This window comes from Pan paniscus, chromosome 13 (assembly GCF_029289425.2).
Source record: "Pan paniscus chromosome 13, NHGRI_mPanPan1-v2.0_pri, whole genome shotgun sequence".
In the NCBI taxonomy this organism is placed as follows: Eukaryota; Metazoa; Chordata; class Mammalia; order Primates; family Hominidae; genus Pan; species Pan paniscus.
In genome coordinates, this window is record NC_073262.2 from 136,071,291 (window position 1) to 136,094,324 (window position 23,034).

At 50.6% G+C, this 23,034-nt stretch overlaps 2 protein-coding genes across 17 annotated transcripts in view; one reads left to right on the forward strand and one right to left on the reverse strand.

Moving 5' to 3' along the window:
* The window catches only part of DGKD (diacylglycerol kinase delta), a 118,917-nt gene extending 115,161 nt beyond the window's left edge, over nucleotides 1–3,756 (forward strand). For all 4 annotated transcript variants that reach the window (XM_034955384.3, XM_055109235.2, XM_055109234.2 and 1 more), the window contains 2 exons: nucleotides 120–250; nucleotides 1,067–3,756. In XM_034955384.3, the coding sequence (XP_034811275.1) occupies nucleotides 120–250; nucleotides 1,067–1,156 (221 nt within the window). In that variant the 3' untranslated portion in view covers nucleotides 1,157–3,756. The remainder of the gene's footprint in view (nucleotides 1–119; nucleotides 251–1,066) is intronic.
* A 3,726-nt stretch (nucleotides 3,757–7,482) lies between these two features.
* Nucleotides 7,483–23,034, reverse strand: part of USP40 (ubiquitin specific peptidase 40) — a 91,201-nt gene continuing 75,649 nt past the window's right edge. For 6 of the 13 annotated variants that reach the window (XM_063595313.1, XM_034955388.3, XM_055109236.2 and 3 more), the window contains 6 exons: nucleotides 21,297–21,415; nucleotides 20,170–20,235; nucleotides 17,698–17,908; nucleotides 17,462–17,557; nucleotides 13,148–13,242; nucleotides 7,483–9,439 (listed from right to left, as the gene is read on the reverse strand). In XM_063595313.1, coding sequence (XP_063451383.1) covers nucleotides 9,328–9,439; nucleotides 13,148–13,242; nucleotides 17,462–17,557; nucleotides 17,698–17,908; nucleotides 20,170–20,235; nucleotides 21,297–21,415 — 699 coding nt within the window. In that variant the 3' untranslated portion in view covers nucleotides 7,483–9,327. The other 7 variants (XM_034955392.3, XM_034955390.3, XM_063595311.1 and 4 more) reach the window with 5 other exon arrangements.

Genomic DNA, 23,034 nt, shown 5'->3' on the forward strand with positions numbered 1-23,034 from the left:
TGGCTGTTGGGACGTCTCCTGTCCTGGCACTGGGCTCTCAGGTGCTGGGTGCCAGCTGCTGCCTACCTCGCACTGGGCTCTGGGCACTCACTGCACTCCTGCTTTTCCATCTCCGACAGTTCACCTCTGGGGGACAGAGGAGGTTGCTGCCTGGCTGGAGCACCTCAGTCTCTGTGAGTATAAGGACATCTTCACACGGCACGACATCCGGGGCTCTGAGCTCCTGCACCTGGAGCGGAGGGACCTCAAGGTACTTCCATAGGCGTCTCCCTGGAACCTGCACTTGGGCTTGCACGCAGCTCCCTTCTCTTCCATCCTCTCCCCCGACCTGGCCATGTCTCAGCATCACGATTCTTCTCAGGCCTTCGTGTATACCTCAGGTGGGGGCGGCTGTGGCCCTCATCTAGGCAGTGATGGCTCCACCCAGCACAACTAGAGGAAGCCAGGAGCAGACATAATGGGGCAGAGCCTTGGTTATCTTAGGCTACTCAGACAAGGACTGTCTTCGTGTTAAAAACACCATGAGGGGACACAGACCCTGAAGCACAGTCACACACGACTGTCCCCATTGCTGCTCCTGGGCGGGTGCTGCCACTCGTCTGCAGGGAGCATTGGGAGGGGTGGTTGGGTGCCAGGCCTCGGTCTATGCCAGGCCTCATGCCACATCTTGCAGGCCCATGCCCCTGCCCAGGTTGGCCTCAACGGGCCAACCCCTGGGTGTTGAATCACTGGCTGAGTCCCGAGAGGGCAAAAGGCCACTGTGGGTGTCCTGGACAGTGGCTCTCATGAGGTCACTTGTCATCCACTTGCTTTTAGGCCTGTGTTTTGTCTTTGTCTTGGATTTGCCCTTGCTGATGGTAGTGACTAGAATGCAGGAACAATGGGCCAGGCGTCTGTATGGTTGTTACTTTTAAGCTGTTTCCATCTTGTTTTACCGTTTTTGTCATTTTGGCTCTCATTTGTGTTCACAAGCCGAATGGGAAGGGCCGTTGTGGCAGGCCTGCTGTGGAGCCCTCTGGCCCTGGCTGTCTTCTCGGCATCCATGGCGGTGTCCTCTCTGTTGCAGGACCTGGGCGTGACCAAGGTGGGCCACATGAAGAGGATCCTGTGTGGCATCAAGGAGCTGAGCCGCAGCACCCCCGCCGCCGAGGCCTAGCCTCTGTCCTCTCAGCCTGTGGCCTCCACATCCCCGCCGCCGAGGCCTAGCCTCCGCCCTCTCAGCCTGTGGCCTCTGCGCCTCCTGCCACTGAGGCCCTGGGCGGATGCTGCAGCCCGCCCCCTTCTCATGGTGCTACTTCCTCTGTCAGCTACAGAAAGCCTCCGTGACACCGTCCACCAGAGCTCTGGGGTCTCGAACATAACAACACAGCTACCTTTGAAACAACACTTTCTCCAGCTCAGAGTCATCTGGGGCACATGTGTCACGGCCACTCAGCTCTCGCCCGCCTGTGCTGTGGGCCAGGGAATCCAGCGGCGTCTGGCCTCCTGGGCACTGCTTGCCTGGCCTCGTGCTTGGATTGTCCCGGGGGCTCCTCTCCGTGTGTCCTTCTGTGGCCGCACCGTGTGGCTCCGCCTCCTGGCCCCCAGCCAGTTCTCAGAAACGTGGCTGGGGCCCAGCCACCCTGTGGCTTCACAGCAGCCTGCAAGGGCCCCTGTTTGTTGATGCAGCTTTTGTTGAACAAAAATCATGCTCTTTCCTGGTTTGAAAGTAGCATGGATGTTTCCAGTCTTGTTGATTGTAATTTGACGTGAAGAGAAAAAAAAATTCCTCCTGCGTGAGCCAAGGCAGCGGGTGCTGTTTCCCAGGCGGGGAGCCCCTCCCTGGGTGTCACAGGGCCTGTGCTCCTCCCTCCTCCATCCTCTCTCTTCCTGCTCCTCCCTCCCCCACTGTGGGCTGGGGACGCCTGCCCTTCTGTCTCTGGACGCTCTAGGCGAGTTCAGCTTGGGGTGTGAGTGAGACAGCTCGCCAGCTGCATCCCTGCAGACAGAGGATGTGTGTCCACATGAGTGTTTCTGTGTGGGAAATGCTTCCTGGCTCTGGGAGACTCTTTCTGCCCATTCTGTGGTTTCCAGGGAGCGTGGCCCTGGTGGGCCGGGGGTGGTTTGACCTCTTCAGCCCGTCCGGTGGCCTGGAGGCCGGAGGCTCTCCTGAGTGTCTGCCCCTGCAGTGGCTTCTTGTCGCCTGCTGCCGGGCGTGATGTCACTGGAGGTGCTGGCAGGGACTCTGATTTGATGGTCCGCGCTGCCCCTGCCCTGCCTCTGTCCTGGCTCTGAACTAGTAGATGATGGTGCCAGAGGGCAGGGAGCTCCCCTGGGGAGAGGGCTGTGCCCCGTAGGGACAGTGCCCAGGTGAAGGATGCCCCTGGTCCTCCAGGGCACTGACTTTGCCCTTTTTTCCCGTTGATAGTCATGGCTCAGAGGTGCTTGTAAATGTCTTGGGAAGAGGTTTCTGTAACCCCTGCCCTGGTGTGAGGAGGAAATGGCTCTGGCCTGGCTGCCTGGCCGTGGCTTCTCTTTGGCTCCCAAAGAGAAGGACAGTGTTGGGAGTGTCTGCCGGCGCTGTCCAGGTCCTTTAGTCAGCGTCACTCCATCTGATGTGCAGAAGCTGGGCTGCACCTGCGGGGGTGGGCATAGACCGGGCTGGGTCTGCCGCAGCCCCTGGTCCTGAGCAGGCGGCAGTGAACAGCACTGGCCCACCTCCCACTCACAGCCCCTCTGTCCCCTCTGCAGTGCACCCAGGTGGGCCCCTCTGCGTGCCTTGGGGTGCTCCCCTCTCGTGGTCGTTCTGGGCCAAGGCCCTTAGAGTATGGAGGCTGAGCCAGGCCTTGGGTTTCCCCAGCACAGCCTCCTGTCCCTGCATGCGACGTGTTGGGATTTTTGGATGAAAGACTCTCCCACGCTCTGTTGGTGGACTTAGCTGCCTCACTGGAAGTGATGTGGGTGGAAGGTGGTTGTATGTTACCTTTTCCACCTCTCATTGTTTTCCCCAGAACATTTTAGATGGGGGTTGGCAGAGGGAGAAATAAGCCAGCCACGGCAGTCGCTTGGTTTCCCAGGTGGAATGGGCTAACACAGGAGATGATGGGAACCTGTCCCGCAGTCCCTGCATGACCATTGGCCCTGCTGGCCTGGCGGTGTGGGCATCCTGGGGCTCTTAGAGTCCCAGAACAAGCCCCAGGCAAGCTGGAACTTGGGTGGGGAGGGGACATGAGGAGGATAAACAGCTGACTGTGGCTTCAAGGACATCAGGGCCATCCCAAGTCCTCAGTGTCCTACTCCTGGCAAGGAGTTGGGTTTGGATCAAAAGTGTTTAAAATTAATATGTTGTCAGTGATTAGAACAACACTGTTTACATAAAAACCATTTTTCTAATTCTAACAAGTTAGAATGTGAGGAAGGAATGAACACGAGTGTTTAGGAACCTGCCCTTTGGTGCTGGGCTGGCGTCCCGCACTGGGGTGTCCTCGCTGTCTGGGGGCTGCTCTGCTGCCCCGGCCCAGGTCCCCTTGTGGTGTTGCCAGACGGGCCTCATGGTCTGCTGTGCAGAGAGAGGCAGGAAGGATCCCTGAAGAGTCTTGGAGAAAAGGTTCTGTGCCCTCAGGTGGGGCTTACCCCCTCGTATTTATAATCTTAATTTATATAGTGACCACCGTGGAAACAAATGCCTCTTGTATTGTTATGTACATAGTCCATACCTGAGTGCTGTACATAAGTTGTTCTGTGTATAAATAAAACAAGCCTGTTTTTGATCTTCCATCGCCAGAGTCTTTGTCATCGTTCCTTGTGCTTTGACATAAAGTGTTGGTTGCCGGAATCTTTCCAAACTGGATTCAGAATTGTTTTTCACCTGCTCTGAAAATAGGTTGAGTTGTTGGTGGCTAAAAAGCAAAACAGAATGCCATTAGCATGCCATTAGAATGCCGTTAGAATGCTGTTGTATTTTTTAGGTGTGGGTTCTGTGATCAGTTGGACTAAAAATTCCGCAAGGAGAGAGGGGGTACTGGGCAGTGCTGAGGCTCTCAGGTGTGACCGCACAGCCTTGGCCCGGGAGACTGAGGGCCATTTTAACGAATATTTTAACCCTCTTAAATCTTTTCTATAAAACTGCAAACCTGAAGCTCTCCGACTTCTCTGCTTTGTCTTGGTACTTTTATTTCCAAGGGAACTGTCTAAGATCAAGGCCACTTGAATTGTCTTCCCCAGTTTCCTGGAGTGAGGGATGGGGACTGCGTTCATGGAAGACACCATCAGGCTGGTCGGGTACAGAAGGGCTGCATGCGCTCCGGGAGTGTTGGCTGCCTCCCTAGCAGCTCTTCCTCACTCCTTCCATGGTAACAACCCCCCCCCCGTTTTTTTTTCTGGTGTATATTCTCCTCTCTGGCCATTCAGGACTTCAGGCCTCATGGTTGCAAGATGGCCACCACAGCTCCAGGCATCACACCAGTGTAAGGTGTTTGGGGACAAATGGCTGCCTCTTTTATGTGTCACCTGCTCTTTTTGTTGTTGTTGAAGATGAGGTCTTGCTCTATCTTCTGGTCTGGAGTACTGTGGCATAATCGTAGATCACTGCAGCCTCCAAATCCTGGGCTCAAGTGATCCTCCCACCTCAGCCTCCCTTGTAGCGGAGAGTACAGGTGCATGACAACATACCCAGCTAGTTTGTGAAATTTTTTGTAGAGACTGGGTCTCGCTTGCTTCCTAGGCTGGTTTTGAACTGTTGGCGTTAAGCGATCCTATGTGTGTCTCTTTTTAAGGTAAAGGGAGCCCTTTCCGAAGCTCTGGCTTCAGCCGACCTCCTCTAATGTCTTGGCTAGAACTGCCCCACGCACTCATGACTAAACCAATCAGTGCGAAGGGTACGAGCTATGACAGTGATCGGGATGCTGACGGCTGACACTTTATAATTTGTGCCAGGTGTTGGTCTAAGTACCTTGAATGTACGAACTCCTCTAATTCCCCTCACAGCCTTACATGGTGGGTTATCTGCATTTTACAGGCGAGGGACAGGCTCAGAGAGGCGACACAACTTGCCCCATGAGGCACAGCCAGCGCGTGGCTGACATGGGAGGCAGAGGGCATATCTTTTCCACAGCCGTGCTCTCCCGTGTCCCAAGCCTCATAGCAAGCCCAGCCCACATGACAGGTGAGGAAATTGGGCCCAAGTGACAGGCATGCTTTCCAGCACAGCAGCCGGGGCGCCTCACGTGCTGGGGGCACCAGATGCCTGGGCAGGGGCAGACCTGGGGGGAGGCTGGTGTGTGCTCTGCCAGCCTCACTCCTGTGCCTGCGTGGCTCATCTCACACGGGGCATGGCTCCATTGTGTGGGAAAGCAGTTAGGAGGGGGCTTCTCACAGAGACAGCATCTGACAGCGTGGGGAGGCCGGGCAGCGATCTAGAGTGGACGGGGCTGCAAGTGTAGCATGATCGCGAGACGGGACAGTAGAGTTGAGTGGAGAAAATGCAGCAGGGTCTATACTGTTTTTAAACTGATCCTCTTCAGAATTCCCCAACCACTTAGAAAAACAAACTGGGTGCTTGGTCCAGTAATGTTAACTGAACCCTGGATTTGTGGCCTCTGTTGTTTGCCAGAAGAGTTTTGCTGTGGTCCCCCCACCCCTTTGTGCCCTGGCTCCAGGTGGGCTCACACGCGTTCCTTGGCTGTAGGTTACTGGACCCCACCCAGAGCTCTTAGACCTGGGCTAGGAGCGGGTGCAACTCGGAGTCGCCCCTCTGGGGTGGGGGGGATGTGGCTGGGAGGGAGGTTTAACAGCCACACCAACACGAGGGTGCTGCCATCTTTGAAGCACATGCGTGTGAAGGACATGGGCACCTGGAAGCTCTGGGCAATGCACCTTCCCCTCTCCCCCGACTGTCATTCCATGGAGCCCATGGACATCACCCACTTAGAGCCCAGGGCTTTCACTGGTTTGCAGAAAGAGGCACTTGGTGGCTGCCTCGTGTGATGGAGCTGCTGGTGGCGTCTCGGCACCTGGGGAGGTGCCTGCGGAGACAGAACCACCTCAGAGCAGCACACTGGGGCGTGGCAGAGGCACCTCTGTCCCCTGAGCACTCGTCTGGCCCCGCCCCAGCCTGGTGTGAGCTCATTGGTGGACTCTTGTTTCCTGAGCCAGGAGATTGCCGTGTCTGCTCCTGCCACCCCAAGTGGGGGCAAGGACCTGCAGATGAAGGGCCCTGTCTGCCACACTCTGCAGCCATTGCCACAGGGACCTGGGCGCATGGCAGCACGTGGGCGTGTGTGGTGGGAGTGGGGGAGGGCAGCGGCCAGAGGGAGCTGGAAGCAGTCTCTCTTTACTTGGATACTGAGGTCACCGCTTCACCCAGAATGCGTTTGTTATGGATTTTATTGAACCCTGGTATGGCCATGCTTTGGGTGGGTGCGTTATCCAGAACAGAACAGAATGATGGACCTGTAGGGTGAAGGGGCTGTTGTAAGTTGGTCCCTCACTGTTAAGTCTGTTCTGCAGGTTAAACTCACATCGATGGCGCCAAAATGATTTGCAAGGGAATTCTTGCCCCTCCCTTTTTTGGCTAGAAAAAGTCACTGTTGAATAAGTATGTTTTCTGTGGCGACACCACCATTACGTATTTCCATAGAAGGAAAATAAAACCAGATTGATGACATCCAGTTTCTTCCAGTGCATTTTTCCCATGAGTCTGAACTTTTTAAAACCAAAGCAAACTTGTTATTTCTAAAGCAGCACTGCTGCAGTATTTCTAAATATAAACTGTTTATTTAGCATCTGAAGCAGGCTTGGGGAAAAGGGCCACAAAAGTTCCTTATTTTATGTATGTATTTTTTTTGAGACGGAGTCTCGCTCTGTCACCCAGGCTGGAGTGCAGTGGCACGATCTTGGCGCACTGCAACCTCTGCTTCCTGGGTTCAGACGATTCTCCTGCCTCAGCCTCCCGAGTGGCTGGGACTACAGGCGCCCGCCACCATGCCCAGATAATTTTTTGTACTTTTAGGAGAGACAGGGTTTCACCATGTCAGCCAGGCTGGTTTTACACTCCTGACCTCAAATGATCCGCCCACCTTGGCCTCCCAAAGTGCAGGGAGTACAGGCGTGAGCCACTGAGCCCAGCCAAAAGTTCTTTTTTTTTTTTGAGACAGAGTCTCACTCCGTCACCCAGGCTGCAGTGCAATGGTACAAATCTCGGCTCACTGCAACCTACAACTCCCGGGTTCTAGCAATTCTCCTGCCTCAGCCTCCCAAGTAGCTGGGATTACAGGCACGTGCCACCATGCCCGGTGTTTTGTGGGTTTTTTTTTGTATTTTTGGTAGAGACAGGGTTTCTCCATGTTGGTCAGCCTGGTCTCAAACTCCTGACCTCAGGTGATCCACCCGCCTTGGCCTCCCAAAGTGCTGGGATTACAGGCGTGAGCCACCGCGCCCGGCCAAAAGTTCCTCTCTTAAGCAAGCTGGGCACGAAGTAGCCGGCAACCAAAAGCAGCTAAGGGCTACAACTTTAAAAAATGGTTTATTTTTTCTTTAACAAAATCGTACAGCTTTCTCAATCCCCAAATTAAAAAAACAGAAAACAGGAAGAAAGGGAAGAAGGCAAAGGCCACACGCACAGGCCGGGCCGGCCGCACGCGCCTGCTGGACGGCACTTCAGGGCACAACCCACACGCGTCTTTGGACTTGCAGACATTCCGCGAGGCTTCTGGCCTCTCGAAGGCAAAGCTTTTCAGCGATTTCATTAATATTTCATTACGCTGAGATGAGATGAAGGCGGATGCTACAGAAATATGTCAGTTAAAGCCACAGAAACAGAACAGCTTGAGAAGGGCTGGGCGCCCAGCTCATCACGACACTTACAGCTCTGGTGTCATCAGAAGCCTCTATCATCTCCCTCTGCAAAGATGCAGTCTACACCCAGTGCGAGTCTCCTGAGCGGGGTTAGTGTTTGGGAGTGGGAGGCAGCTGCTAGTCAGAGTTGGGTCCTTAGGGCGCAGTGCTTCACGGAAACGCACAGTGTCTATGGCAGACGCTCTCAGACACGTGTGCAGAAGCGACGTGGCTTCTGTCTGGTAGTGGTTTGGACTGTTGGGAGGAGTATGCGGGACAGAGCAGGCCGCTGGCTCAGCATCAGCTTGTTGGAAAAGGGTCACAGGCAGGGGAGCGCCTGACTCCAGCGGTGTCCTTTCTGCCCTCACACTTCAGTGCTGCTTCCCATCAGTGACGGGGCTGACGAGAAACCGTGAGGCCCAGGTGACAAGCAGGCTCAGGACATGTGACACCGTCTTCGGGATGCTGCTTTCCGCTAAGCTGCTGTCTGGGAAAGTCAACCGTCTGTGTCCCAAATCAATCAACTCAGTGACACAGGTGCTATTATTTCTCACAAATGCCAATTAAATCCTTTAAGTTGAATAGAAATCTGGGTTGGATTAAGTGGAAAAACCCTTCCTTAGTTTACATTTTCTTTTTCTCAGGTGTTTTCATTGAGGCTACTCAGGAACCCAGTCAGGCTGCCCAGGACACCTGGAACCTGGGCTATGCCAGGCCTGTCTGCCACAGCCCTGCCTGCCCCGCTTCCACACAGGAAGAGAGGCTGAGGCGCTGTGGACGGCAGCAGCCGCAGTCCTCGGGATCCAAGGACCTTCTGATCACAGAGCACCCAGGATAAGCTGGACCCTCGGCCTGCGGGCTGACGTGCAGCGGCCGCCCTTGCTTAGCAGAGCGACTCACCCTCGGAGGCCGCCCTGTGTGGCTCCTCCTCGGGGAAAGAGCTCGCACTTTTCAGCATCGCAGTTTTAACTCAGACCAAAGGGCAGACATGGAGCATGTGCGGCCAGAACGAGTGGGGGAAATGAAGTCCTGAAAGCAGACCCCGCTTCTGCTCAGCACCAGCGCGGTGGCGCAGTGGCCTGAGACGCTGTGAGAACCCGGTCAGGGCGAACGAGAGTCATCTGAACACAGAGGTAAGTGGCTGGGCTGACCCCACACACCTCCCACAGCGGGGCGACGGCATGCCGCTGCCTCCATACCTGCGGTTCACGCATACGTTGTGCATTTTCTGGTTAAAAGAAAAAAAAAGGCGGCTGGGGCCGGGCGCTGTGTGAGAGAGCCCAGCACCTACTGGCAGCTGGGTCCAGAGCTGCACCAGCCCCCGTGGCTGCCACGTGTTGCAGAGCTAAGTGACTACATGCACTGGCCAGGCCTCAGAGGAGCCGTCCCTGTGCTCAAAGGAAGCAGAGGATTTGGGATTGGAGGCGCCAGGCAGCCAGTCCCCATGCCCAGGAAACCCACGTTTGTGGCATCAGCCGGAGAGTTCATCGGGAGTGGAGCCGTGCAGCGGCGCGGTTATCTGAAGCTCCCCACGTGGATGGAGAGAGAAGTTTCCGGGGCTCGGGGCCGGGCAGGCGTCTCTGCACTGGAGAGGATGTAGGTGCTCTGCTCGTGGAGGGCTTCTTGGCTGCGGAGACACAGACACTGTCATTGACTCATGGATGCAGTGGGTGCCAGGGTGAGGGGTTCACGAAGACCCCAAAATACACTCCAATTTTATAGGCCACAAGGACGTGCATTTGCAATTGGACAGACAGATCTCAGCCACCTGCCAGAGGGCCCCATTTTGCCCTGCCACCAGCCCTGTGCCAGGCCAGCTGCCTTCCCCTGCTTTGCATTGGCGGCACAGCATGGTTCAGGCTCTGGGGCTTTCTCAATCTGCTCAGTGAAAATGCCTCACAGCTGAGAAACCTTCCTTTCCTTACTTTTTAAATGGAAGAATAACATCCGGAGTGCACACACATGGCACACACACCGCTGCACGACTCGTCACAATCACGCACACCTGTGTGACATGATGCAGAGGCTGCCTCCACCCCTTCAGTCTTGCCCGGAGAGACAGGCCACTTGGCATCCCACTCAAGAGACTGGCTTTCGCTGTGACCCCCCCCAGCCCATGGCACCGTGCGGCAGGTGCTCTGCGGCCGGGTGCTTTGGCCCAGCCTGATGTGTGTGGCCCACCCACGCTGCACAGTCCCCGACAGAAAGCCTCCGCGGCCCACCCGCCATCCCACTGCTGAGCAGCCTTTCCTTCAATACGGCCAGAATCTGGCCATGGTGAATGAAGCTGCCGTGTAATTTTGGGGATATCCTGGTAGGCACGCGTCCATGTTTTTGAGGAGTAGAAGGCTGGGTACCGGGAAGTGCCCAGCAGATGCAGCAGGAGGTACTGTCCTGAGTTCCAAAGTGTCTGTGCCAATTCCACACCCACACACGGGATGAGAGCCCCAGTGACTCTGCGTCCTCAACACACGAGTCTTTCCCACTTTAGTGTTGCCGATAGGCATGTGGCACTGTCTCGGAGTAGCTTGAATTTACACCTCTTTTATCATGAGTGAATGGCTGAGCATATTTTTATATGCTGGCAAGCGATTTGCAGTTCCTTTTCTATGAACTGTTCATACCCTTTACCTACATTTTTATTGGATTGGTTGCCTTTTTCTTATTTGCAGATAATGTTTACAGCCATACCCTCTGACCTAGCAATTCCATTGCAGAAATCTGTCCTACAGATATATCCACATCTGTACTGCAAAATGGTGAATATACAAGGTTATTGACTGTGATGGTGACAGATTGCCGACAGCCTGGAAGTGTGTGAGGTGGGCATAAGTCACCTAAGCTGTGGTCTACCCATGCATGCATCAGGACACCACGCTCCCACCATGAGACGGGGCAGCTGAGTACACACTGGTACATGAAAACAGCAAGGTTACCAAGAAAGTTCTGGTCAAAAGAGAAAGGAAAGCTCCTCTGCCCCTATACACAGGTCTCTGAAAGGACATGCAGGTGACGGTCACGCTGGCCCATCTGGGAGAGGCTGTGTACCTGGGGAGGGAGGTGCAGAGATTTCTCAGTGAACCTCTTTGGTGGCTTTTGAAAGCACGTGACACTATTAACTCCAAAAAAAATGAAAAACAATATAGTAAGTGGTTACATCACGGTGTTCAGAAGACACCAGTGGTCTACTGTTGTGCAGACAGCACATGTGAGGCTTAAGATGAGGTTTTCAGTGACAGCAACATGAAATTTTAAAATGTGCTATCTCAAACAGCACAGATGACAATGGAGCTCCCAGGGCCTGGGGAACTGTTGGATGTCTCCAAATAACCGCCCTGGTGACAACTAAGGCTTTGACAGGATGCGTGGAGAAGTCTGATGAAGTCAGTGGCATCACATTTAAATGTGGAAACAGAGCCAGGTGCGGTGGCTCACGCCTGTAATCCCAGTACTTTGGGAGGCCAAGGCGGGCTGATCACAAGGTCAAGAGATTGAGACCATCCTGGCCAACATGGTGAAACCCCGTCTCTACTAAAAATACAAAAATTAGCTGGGCATAGTGGTGCACGCCTGTAGTACCAGCTACTTGGGAGACTGAGGCAGGAGAATCGCTTGAACCCGGGAGGCGGAGGTTGAAGTGGGTTCAGATCGTGCCACTGCACTCCAGCCTGGCGACGAGGTGGGACTCCATCGCAAAAAAAAAAAAAAAGGTGGAAAACAGTATTTTAGTGTCTATGTATTAGACACGTATAGAATTTTACGTGTGTGTGTGTGTGTGTGTGTGTGTGTGTCTGACCTTTAAACAGGAAAACCCCGAAGCAGCCAGCGCTGCAGCCCCTCTCCCATATCCCAGGTCTCTGAGGGCACCAGGACCTGAGGGCTGCAGAGCTGCGAATGGGGGTGAGGCCAGGCACAGGTCCTTTGCTATCCTGGGGCTCCCGGGGCCCTTAGGGAGTCAGCAAAGGCCACAGGACAGTGCTGTCTGGAAAGCAGCCCAGACCCCGGAGAGCAGAGAGGAAGGGGCCCTGGCCCAGGGGCCATGCTGCTTGCGGAGCTCACACAGTCCCTACCCACCTCCATCTTCACTCAGGGAGTCTCCTCGCTCGGCTCCCTGATTCTACTTCTACCTCCTAGAATCCACTCACCACAAAGCAGCCAGTGATCATGTCAACGCGTCCCCCTTCACACCCTCCAGCAGCCTCTAACCACGCTCAAACCCCCACTTCTGCCATGGTCACGAGGTCACGCTCACCTGCCCTGCCACCTCCACCTGGGACCTCTCTTCTCCAGACGCCCCCAGTGGCAGAGGGCATGCAGTCCCTGGCACACGGGCACCCAAGATACTGAGGGGGAGGAGAGGGGGATTAGGGTGAGCGGGGCCAGATCAGGCTCCTGCAGTCATTTGGGCAGGGAAAGATGAAATCCACCAGGGCAGAAGCAGTCAGAATAGGACAAAAGGCAGATTTAGGAGAGACCCAGAGTCCGTGAGTCGGGGAGTGGGGGAGGATGAGGATGCCTGGGGGCCTCTGGTGAGGCCTGCATGGAGCTGATGCCACGGGCAGGTCCTGGGACTTGTGGTGGTGGTGAGCTGAGCAGTGCGAACTGAGCCTCACGCCCCAGTTCCGGGTGTGTGGCCTGGAGGCCTGAAGAGAGCCGGCTGGGCACGGAGCCTGTGGCTTGGCCTGACTGCAAGCAGCACCTGCTTCCTCCGGTGGCAGTAAGCGCAGAGCCAGACAACGGCAGGCGGCGCCAGAGCCGGGAGGAGGGAGAGAGGCAAGGAGTCCTGAGCAGAGGTAGAAGATGGCCTGTGGCAGCGGAGTCCTGGCGGCCAGGGGTCAGGCAGTGTCCTGGAGGAAGGGGGGTAGCAGCCCTGAAGCCACAGCAGCGTCCCCTGGAAGAGTGGCCAGGCTCTCGGGAACCTTGGAGAGAGCGGGAGAAGGACAGGGAGCCCGCAGCAGGGCTGAGGTGGCAGCAAGACGGGGTGGTTCTGGAGACCTGAGGGTGTGGGAACCTGAAGGGAAAGCCAAGAGCCAGGCAGAGGGTGAGGCTGCGGGTGAGGAGGAAGGAGGGGGACCGGGGGGCCATGGATCTGCGGGCTCCTCATCGTGCCTCTGCAGTCCACGTGGACTTCACCTGTTCCATAGAAAGCTCCAGGAGGAGGCACTCAAGGAGAGGAAAGAACTCAGGGGGCAGAGAAGGACCCGCCACACTGGTGTGCTTTGTGTGCACTCTGAATCAACAAGAGTTTCCGGTCCCTCTCAGTTTCCAAGCAGGAGTAAGAGAGAGTCAGAGAGGGCTCTGTCAGCTGCACATCTGTGCAGACGCCAGCAATTACCTTTTCCTTCTCCCCAGGGCCCGTTGTTTCTGCTTTTCTTTTCCAGTGTCATCTCTGATTGTACTGAAATCATCATCGTCGTCAATCAGGAGATTCTACATTTTAAAAGAAGTAATGAGCAGTGTTTTCTGACATCTTTTTAGCCTACATTTAAAAGAGGCATGTCTAAAAAACTACCTATATTGACAAAAGAACAGATTCAAATTTACATAAACTAGGTGAATAACTGATTTAAAAAAATCCTCTTGCTCGATGAAAACAAACTCGGGGGTGGCAAGAAGAGCTCCACAAGGGAAATTAATTTCCAGCCATCTGACCTTTCCCTTCAGCTCCAGAAGCTTCCACTGCGAGTGGCCAACAGGGGGACTTTAAAGGGCTACCAGGCAACATGAAGACAGAGATCATCCACATCAGCACACGGATCTCTCATCGCCGCGCCAGAAGCACAGCTGTTTACTTTATAGACACCGTCAGTCTGTTCTCGCCTCTGTATTTCTATAGCCAGCCCCAGCTTCTGAGAGGCATGAACTTGGCTTTACTTCCTTGGCATCTCCTGCAAGCCTTAACTGCAGGGTTTCACAAACACAGGCTGCTCCCTGCGTTCCCGTGACTGGGCAAGCCTCCTCCCTTTCCCAGGACTCGCAGGTCGTTTTCCACACGCATGTTATTTCCGTAAATGCTGTCCACAGGGAGGACGCCTCAGGGGCGCACCCAGGAAGGGAAGTGCGTGTCAGGAAAGACACGGCGCAGGGCCTGCGGGGTTCGTGCTGGGGGTTGCCCAGGTCGCTGGCTGCATTCTCAGGTGTGGAGGTGGGGAGCTGGCTCTGGCTAGACATCACAGTTAAACTCTTCAATGACTGAGAGATTAACCAGGCTCTGCAGGAGGGTCTGGCTACTTCTCAGTGCCCCGCCTCTGCTAGGAACATGTCGTGTCAAGTATTATAATCTCTATTCTAATACACTCATATGATAAGCCAATATTATAATTTCTGTTCCAGGAAACTGCACATGACACAAGTTTTAAAAATTGTGGGGAGGCTGAGGCTGGGGAATGGGAGACTGAGGCAGAAGAGTCACTTGAACTCGGGAGGTGGAGGTTCCAGTGAGTCAAGATTGTGCCACTGTACTCCAGCCTGGGTGACAGAGTGAGACTCTGTCTCAAAAAAAAAAAAAAAAAAAAAATCTGTCAATTTCTTTCCACTTCATTCTATTAACTGTAATGCTTCAGTGAGCATATCCATGTGTCTCCACACACCTATGGGCAAGTTATTCTAGGGAATACAGCTAGGAGTGGGACTCCTTGGTTGTATCGACGGGCATCTGTGTACTAAACTAACACCAAACTGCTCTCCAGAGTAGCTGTACCAACTTGTGCTCCCACTGGAGTTTTTTTTTTTTTTGACACACGGTCTGACTCTGCCACCCTGGCTGGAGTGCAGTGGCATGATCTCAGCTCACTACAACCTCCACCTCCTGGGGTCAAGTGATCCTCCTGCCTTAGCCACCCAAGAAGCTGGGTTTTGCCACGTTGCCCTGGCTGGTCTCAAACTCCCGAGTGCAAGTGATCTGCCTGCCTTGGCCTCCCAGAGCGTTGGGATTACAGGCGTGAGCCACTGCGCCTGGTCATGTGTGTGGGAGTTCCCACGGTCTCACTAGCAAGGGCAGCTCCCTGCTGGATTCTGCAGCTCCCTGCAATTGGCAAGCTGATTCTCTTTTCATGTGTTTCCTGGCCATTCTGTTCTCCTCTGTGAACTGCCAGTGATAACCTTGGCCCACTTCTCTATTGGGTTATTTTTTGATAACAGATTTGCAGAAGATCTGCTGTCTATGCTGGAGAATAACCCTCTGCTGTGTTACTGCGTATGTCGCTCCCATTTGTGACTTCCCTTTTCACTGTTTTTTATGATTTCCTTTGATGAACAAAAGTTCTCACTTCTAATGTAATGAAATTTACTGATTCTTTCATGGTTTGCACTTTCTGTTTAAGAAATCCTTCTTGCCAGGCATGGTGGCTCACGCCTGTAATCCCAGCTCTTTGGGAGGCTGAGGCAGGTAAACTGCCTGAACTCTCCTGTTCAAGACCAGCCTGGGCAACACGGCATAACCCCGTCTCTACCAAAAATACAAAAAATTAGCCGGGCATAATGGCACGTGCCTGTGGTCCCAGCTACTTGGGAGGCTAACGTGGGAGGATCGCTTGAGCCCGTGAGGCAGAGGTTAGTGAGTGGAAATCATGCTGCTGCACTCCAACCTGGGTGACAGAGTGAGACCCCATCTCAAAAAATAAAAAAAAGAAATCCTTAACCTGAAGCCAAAGATTTTCTTATGTCTTCTAAAGATTGAAAATGAGTGCTTTTCACATTTAAGTCTTCAACTGGATTGCCTGTTGACTATGGTGTGAGCAGAGGTAAGTACAGGTTTTATGGGGCCTGACGCTGACTCAAGTCAAGCATCCCTAATCCAGAAATCCGAAACTCAATGGAGCATTTCAGATTTCAAATTTTTGGATTAGGGAGGCTCGACCGTTAAGTATAATGCAAATATTCCAAAACCCGAAAAAACCTGAAATCTGAGACAGTTCTGGTCCCAAGCATCTTGAATCACAGATACTCAACTTGTATAAAATTAATTTTAGGGTTATGAAAATTAATGAATATGATTTTCCTACATAGATAACTAATTTTCCAGCACCATTCATTGAATAACCCATTTTTTAATGTTGCCTCAAGTATCTGTCACATTTCCTCACATGTGTGATTCTGTTTCTGGGCTTTCCACCCTGTCCATGAGCCTGTTTGTCTACCCGTGCCTCCATGCTACACTGTCGCCACAGCTGTGATCAGTCAACACTTGGTGAGGCAAGGACCCTGTCCTTTTTCTTCTCGCAGTGAGCCAAGATCGTACCACTGCACTCCAGCCTGGGCAACAGAGCGAGATACTGTCTCAACAACAACAAAAAAAGAAAATCTTAGCTCTTTGGCCCTTTGCTCTAGTGTACGAATTTATGCTATTAATTTTATTTAATCTAATCTATATGGATTTTCATTGGAATTTCACTGAATTTACAGACTTGGGAAGAACTGATACCTTTACTATTGTGAGGTTTGCCTTCCAAGAACATGACGTGGCTCTAACAGAAGCTTTCTTTAACACTGCTAAGTATGTTTTTGTATATTCTCCAGAAGGTTTTATACTGATCTTGGACCCTTTCGAACTCCTCTATCAGATCTAATCATTTATCTGTGTAGTCTTTTGAATCTCCTTTTTTTTTTTCTCTTTTTTTTTGGAGACAGGATCTCTGCTGCCTGGGCTGCAGTGCAGTGGCACGATCTCGGCTCACTGCAACATCCACCTCCCTAGCTCAAGCGATCCTCCTACCTCAGCCTCCTGAGTAGCTGGGACTACAGGTGTGTGCTACCACACCCGGCTAATTTTTGTATTTTTTTGTAGAGACCAGGTTTCACTATGTTGTCCAGGCTGGTCTCGAACTCCTGGGCTCAAGTGATCCACCCATCTCAGCCTCCCAAAGTGTTGGCATTACAGGCATGAGCCACCGTGCCCGGCCTTGAATCTGCTTTGTAAGAACGGTTTTATATTTTCCTTTTCAAATTTCTTTTACTGCTCTTTCAATTTTTATTTACTTTTCTTAAAGGCAGTGAGGGAGGGAATTCATTGCCCGTGTTGTTTAGTACAGTGTTAAACAGAAGGGGCGGTTAGGGGAATCCTTACTTTGGGTCCCACTTTAATGAAAATGGAAGCTTTTGAAGCTGGCACAGTGTTGCTGCTAGAGGTTTTGGGTAGATACGTGCATCAGGTTAAGGCGTTTCCTTCTATTCCTAGTTTGCTCTAAGTTCTTTTTTAAAGTCATGAACACTGGGTTTTTAATAATAAGTTTTATTTTATGCTTTTTCTGCATCTCGAGTCTGGCAGGATTATTTCTTACATAATCTATTCTTCACGCTGCCCTCCTCGCATTCCTTGGATAACCTACTGTGACGTCATGTCACACAGTAGTGTTTTTAAAAACATACTTGCTGGGCTGAACTTGCTAGTATTTTACTTAGAATTTTCCATGTATGGTCAGAAGTGAAACTGGTCTGTATTTTATTTTAGTGTCCTTGGCAGTTTGGATACTGAGGTTTCAGTGGCCTTGTAAAGTCAGTTGTCCAGTTTTCCCTCTTTTTTATCCATTCTCTGAAACAATTTGTATAAAATGGGATAATCTGTGTCTTGAAGATTCAATAAAACATCTCTATAAAATCATGTGACCCTCGTGTCTTCTCAAAGTAGTAAATTTGCTGTTAAACAACTTACCTTAACACCAATAGTATCTCCGTCTTTCAAGTAATACGGTGCCCCTTGCAAATAATCTTGTTTTTTTTTCTTTTTCCTCTTGGTTATTTGTTGGTTCTATGGGAAAATCAAACATCTTAAATAAGCAAAACTCAACCTCAAGTTCTCACTAAATTCTCTATCACTGTGAAAAATTGCATAACCTCATTGCTATGCCGGTAAGCCCCAATTTCTCTGAGACAGCCCCACAACATTACCCAGCTAGATATCGGAAGCCACTCGAACTTTTCGGGAAAGTATTTGGCAATTTCAATCTTCTCCACGGGAAGACAATAGAAATCGGCAACTCTCTGCCTCAGGGAGCCGGCAGTCCCACCCTGGGCCGCGTTCCACACCAGGTCCAGGGCAGGGGTGTAGGTCCTCTCACCAGGGATGCGCACCTGTGTCCTCAGCAGCACGTCCTGGGGGCTGCACCAGAAAACCGTCAAGCGCCAGATCCAAACAAACAAACAAAACCACGTGGTAACTTGAGGCATAATGGGCAAAGCTTCTCCTCCAGCTTTTCTGGTTTTTATAAGGAGAGATTTTTCCCTAAATGCTGGATGCTAGTGGCAAACTCTTATTCCGCACTTCAGTTTCCTTCAATCTTGGAATGAAGAGCGGAAGTGAAGATCCCATTCTCGGTACACAGCAGAGCCCCCCCCAGACGTGGTAGGGAACTTCCTCAGTGCGGGAGAAAAGGAAAGAGGTGGCGGCCTGAGCAGGTACGATGCGGCGGAGAGGGACAGGGTGAGAGAGGCCTGGCTTGATAGCCCGGCAGCTGGCAGGAGGAGAGCGGGCTCGAGGTAGGCAGTTATGCCCTTGACTCTGGGGGCTGTCAATGTGAGCTGCCATGAGGTAGCCAGGGAGAAGAACCTGAGGGTTGGAATTGGGAAGAGAGACACAGGGCGGGTGAGACACAAGGCTGCAGCTGTGGGAGATGGGAAACCTTAGCAGGAGGAGCAGAAAGAACAACACTCAGCAAGGCAGGAGGAACAGGGACGTGCAGAGGTCAGCACAGGCCATGGAGGAAAAGCTATAGATAAGAACTGGAAGGCAGCAAGGGGAAATGAAGACTGGTTCTTAGGATGCTGAGACAATGAATGATTTTTAGATGTACTTCTATTAAGTGTTTTTACCATCAAAAGAGGTCACACAATGAGAAATGAAATGACTGGAAGAAAGAGAGTTCATGGGAAGATGTGGGCCCATGGAATCAGGGCAGTGCAGAGTGCAAGAGCAGAGGCTGCACAGCCCCATGTCCCCATGGGGGAGGGGGCTGCTGGCCAGGGAGTGAGGCCAAGGCCTGGAGCCCAGCACAGTGCGGCCAGAGGACAGAAAGGGCATCGGCACAGATGCTGAAGTTGCCAAGGAGGGGACAGAGGCTGCTGGAGAGAAACAGGAGGGACTAGAGGCCTCCTTGAGAGCAGGAGTGCCCTGGAAGTTGGTCAAGGACAGAAGAGCCCATGGAAGGGGCCTGAGGAGGCACACAGCTGCTCTTCAAAAGGGCAAAAGGCACTGTGTCTATCAAAACCTGACACAGCTTACAACCACTGTGACAAAGGGTCAAAATCATAAAGAGCTCACACAAATTCCAAGAGAGCTTTTCCTTTAGACTTCATTACAGAAGCAGTCAAAATACACGAAATAACTCATTCATGCACTCACAAAATACAGTTTGCAAAAATGCCTGAACTTATTAGTCATCAAAGCACTGGAGAATATGAGAACAGGATAATCATCTTTCATTTATCAATTTAGGAAACACCTAGACGATGAAATAGTCAATGCTGGTTTGTGGGTGAGGTAAAATAAATACTCATATTCTGGAACAACTTGCCTGAAGAAATATTTAACTATTTTAAGAGGTTTAAAATGTCCACACCATTTGATCCTGGAATTCCCCTCCAGGAAACTATTTCTGGTTGTACAACTTGTATTAAGAATGTGTTTTTATAAAACCACTAAAATTAAATACATGTTAGACATGGTTGAAAGATAACTTTCTCATATAACAAGCAGACCACAAGAAGGATACTCATATCATAATAGGTAGAGCAAATCTTAATAGTTCATGATATTTACAAAAGGACTTGTAAAATATTTTCCTACAGCGAAAAAAGAACAAGATGGTTTGATTGTAGACAATTTTGGGTGTATCTTTATTTAATAAATAATTATTGACTATGACATGGGCACAATTACTATTCTAGGTATTAAGGATATAGCAATGAATAAACCAAGTACTTATATTCTAGTAGTGGGAGACAGATACTAACAAATAAATCAGTAAGTACAGATATGTCAGGTGATACTAGGATGAAGAAAGTAGAATAAGGGGGCAGAGCGACGGGAGCAATGATGAATCCGTTGGATGGCAGACTGTCTGAACACACTGACAACAGCTGCGGGTGGGCCTCTTGCTGACACTTCAGGGCCATCATGGGGTCAATATGCACCTGCTGATTACTGAAAAATTAATTCTCCCTTACTGTTTTTATGGGAGAATAAGTCCCAAGTTTTAGATGCCCAGACATACAAACATATTTCTAGCACACACTCTGTTTCAAGTTGCTAGGCTACTTAGAAGCAGTGAAAAAATGCTACACTATGAAGTTGTTAAAGCTTCAAAAGGCAAACGAGGTTAAGATACGTGTGTGTCACTTCAGATGCACAGGAGAATTTCTTACCCCAAGTTTTCGCCTTTCTGAAGGGGCTCTAAGCAGATCTCAATTCTCCGTCCTAGTTTATATTCCCTGATAATAAGTGAAACAAGATAATATTGAGTGACATAACATTTAATTTTCTTGAATTTTTTTCCCCCAATTTTAAGCTTTTTTCTTAAGCAAAGGATTGTTTTCTGAGTACTTATAAGAACACCCAAACTTTTGGAAAAGGGGAAAAAATGAGAATCCTTGCTGTGGTGATTATTTAGATACTTGAGTCATTTCTTACTAAACATGCAGGTCTGGCTCTGGGAAGATGGCCAAACTGCCACAGAAATTTCCCTCTGTTCAGCCGGGGTTAAGATTCTCATGCCAGTCACTTTGGGGTGGTAATCAGAACTGATTAAAAGCAGCCTTGGCCAGACACAGTGGCTCACGCCAGTAACCCAGCACTTTGGGAGGCCAAGGTGGAAGGATTGCTTGAGGCTAGGAGTTCGCGACCAGACTGGGCAACATAGGGAGACCTCGTCAAAACAAAAAATTAGCCTGGTGTCGTGGCACATGCCTGAGGTCCCAGCTACACAGGAGGCTGAGGTGGGAGGATCACTTGAGCCCAGGAGGTTGAGGCTGTAGTTGAGCCATGATCACGCCACTGCACTCCAGCCTGGGCGACAGAGCCAGACCCTGTCTATTAAAAAAAGAAAGAAAAGGAAAGAAAGGAAAGAAAGAAAAGAAAGAAACAAGAGAAAGAAAGAAACAAAAAGCCTCAAGGCTGCTTTTTGCAAAGGAAATGACCCAAACCTGCTCTTTAAGTTCAAAGTTTCAGGAGGAGGATCAGCTGAATCCAACATTTCTGAGTGAGAAACAGCCACTCCTACTTTCCATCTCACTCCAAATGCTTTTAAGTTATATAATGTCACAGTCACTGGAGCACAGAAAAAATATACAACACTACATTTATACTTAACATGGAAAACTGAAGGCCTGCTGGAGTTTATGATGAAAAGTGTCACCCAAGTCACAAGCGTGGCATGACCAGGAATGGGCTTTGTTGTCACTCAGCTCAGAAGACTGATTCCTCCTCCATCCCTCACACCAGCCAGTGCGTCAGCAGCAGAGAGGGACAGTGTTGCGTCCAGCAAGGAACCTACCTGAGTGGCTGCCGGTCAGTTCGTAAAAGCCTGCCTGGGCGCTTCCTCTCCACCGTCCAGGCTCTGAGGTGGGCTGGGAACGGGACACCGAACTCCAGGAAAGGAGGCAAGGTCATGGCCTAGAAAAAGAAACAGACATTTCTCCAACAGTTTTAAAAAGCACTCTTCAAAACATACTGTTTTAGAAAAAAAAAATGAAGCACTACACAGTGGCATCTCAAGGAAAGAGTATCTCAAGTAATGATAACATCATTTTAAAAGTCACAGGAATCTCTCTCTCTCTTAAATGACACTAAGCCTGAGCGGTCTTCATATTCCTCTGCACTGAAATCACCTTAAGAAGTGAGTTCCCTATCTCTAAACCTGAGTCAAAAGCTTCTTTTTAATCATCATGTTTAAAAAATGAAACTTTGGAATTAACTTCCATGTGAGTAGAATTCACCAGGGCAGAGCCCGCTCTAACAGTACAACAAGGGACGCAACAGCCTGCTTCCGTGCCCATGCAATTCTCCACCAGTGTTTGCTCTGCCGATGAATCAGCTTTTGATTCTGAAGTATTTCAACATTTTTGGCTGCAATCAGTAGGCCCAAACTGCTTGTTCTAATTCTGAAGGGATCACTTTAAGCCCCTACTGATATACTTAGGTTGGAGCCTCTAAAATTACCAATATTCATCCATTTTTTGACCTAAAAACAGCAATTTTATATCTTTCAACTTAATATGAGAAAAAAAAAGTATCTTCCCATTTGTTCTCATGAGAATAAGGCTGTCTGCTTTTTCTTTTCTTTTTTTTTTTTTGAGACGGAGTCTCACTCTGTCACCCAGCCTGAAGTGCAGTGGCGCAATCTCAGCTCATTGCAACCTCCCTGTCCTGGGTTCAAGTGATTCTCCTGCCTCAGCCTCCGAGTAGCTGGGATTACAGGTGCCTGCCACCGTGCCAGGTGAATTTTTTTTTTTTTGTACTTTTAGCAGAGACAGGGTTTTACCATGTTGGCCAGGTTGGTCCCAAACTCCTGACCTCAAGTGATCTGCCTGCCTCAGACTCCTAAAGTGCTGGGATTATAGGCATGAGCCACCACACCCAGCCAACGTATGCTTTTTCTTGAGGAAGGGTATTTCATATACTGAGGGCGCACAAAAGCCAAACATCAACAACCACTAGTCATATATAGGCCCCACATTTTCTCCTCTAAGAGAAGAAAGGAATGCTCATTTCAGTCCAACAGTAGGCGGATGCTTCTTCAACACTGCATTGTACTTAATCCAGCCTTTCCATTTGGATAAAACCCTCCTTCTCTGTGAATGTTAATGCATAAGAAACAACACAATACCTAGAATATCTAGTTTAGCATCCTAACATAAAAGCTGGAGTTCTAACCTCCTGGAAAACTGGTAACACAGCTTTTCATAACAACATTTAACATATGGGTCACAATGGTACACAAACAATGTAAATAAAGGGATAAAGTGAATGCTTTACAAATGTTCCAAGAAACCATGTTTCCCTAAAAAAATAAAAATGAACAAAAGCCGCAAGTCACTGAGGATAGACTGAAACAAAAGCACAGCATGCCTGTCAGAGGAGGGGCCAGTGAGGCCACGAGGGGCCGTCTGCACCATGGGCGTGTATTGCCTGCGGGTACTTACCACTGAACATGGCATATGACAAATGCCATATCAGAACAGACTGTAATTGAGGGAAAAGGAGATAGAAGAATATATTAATATCTCACTGGA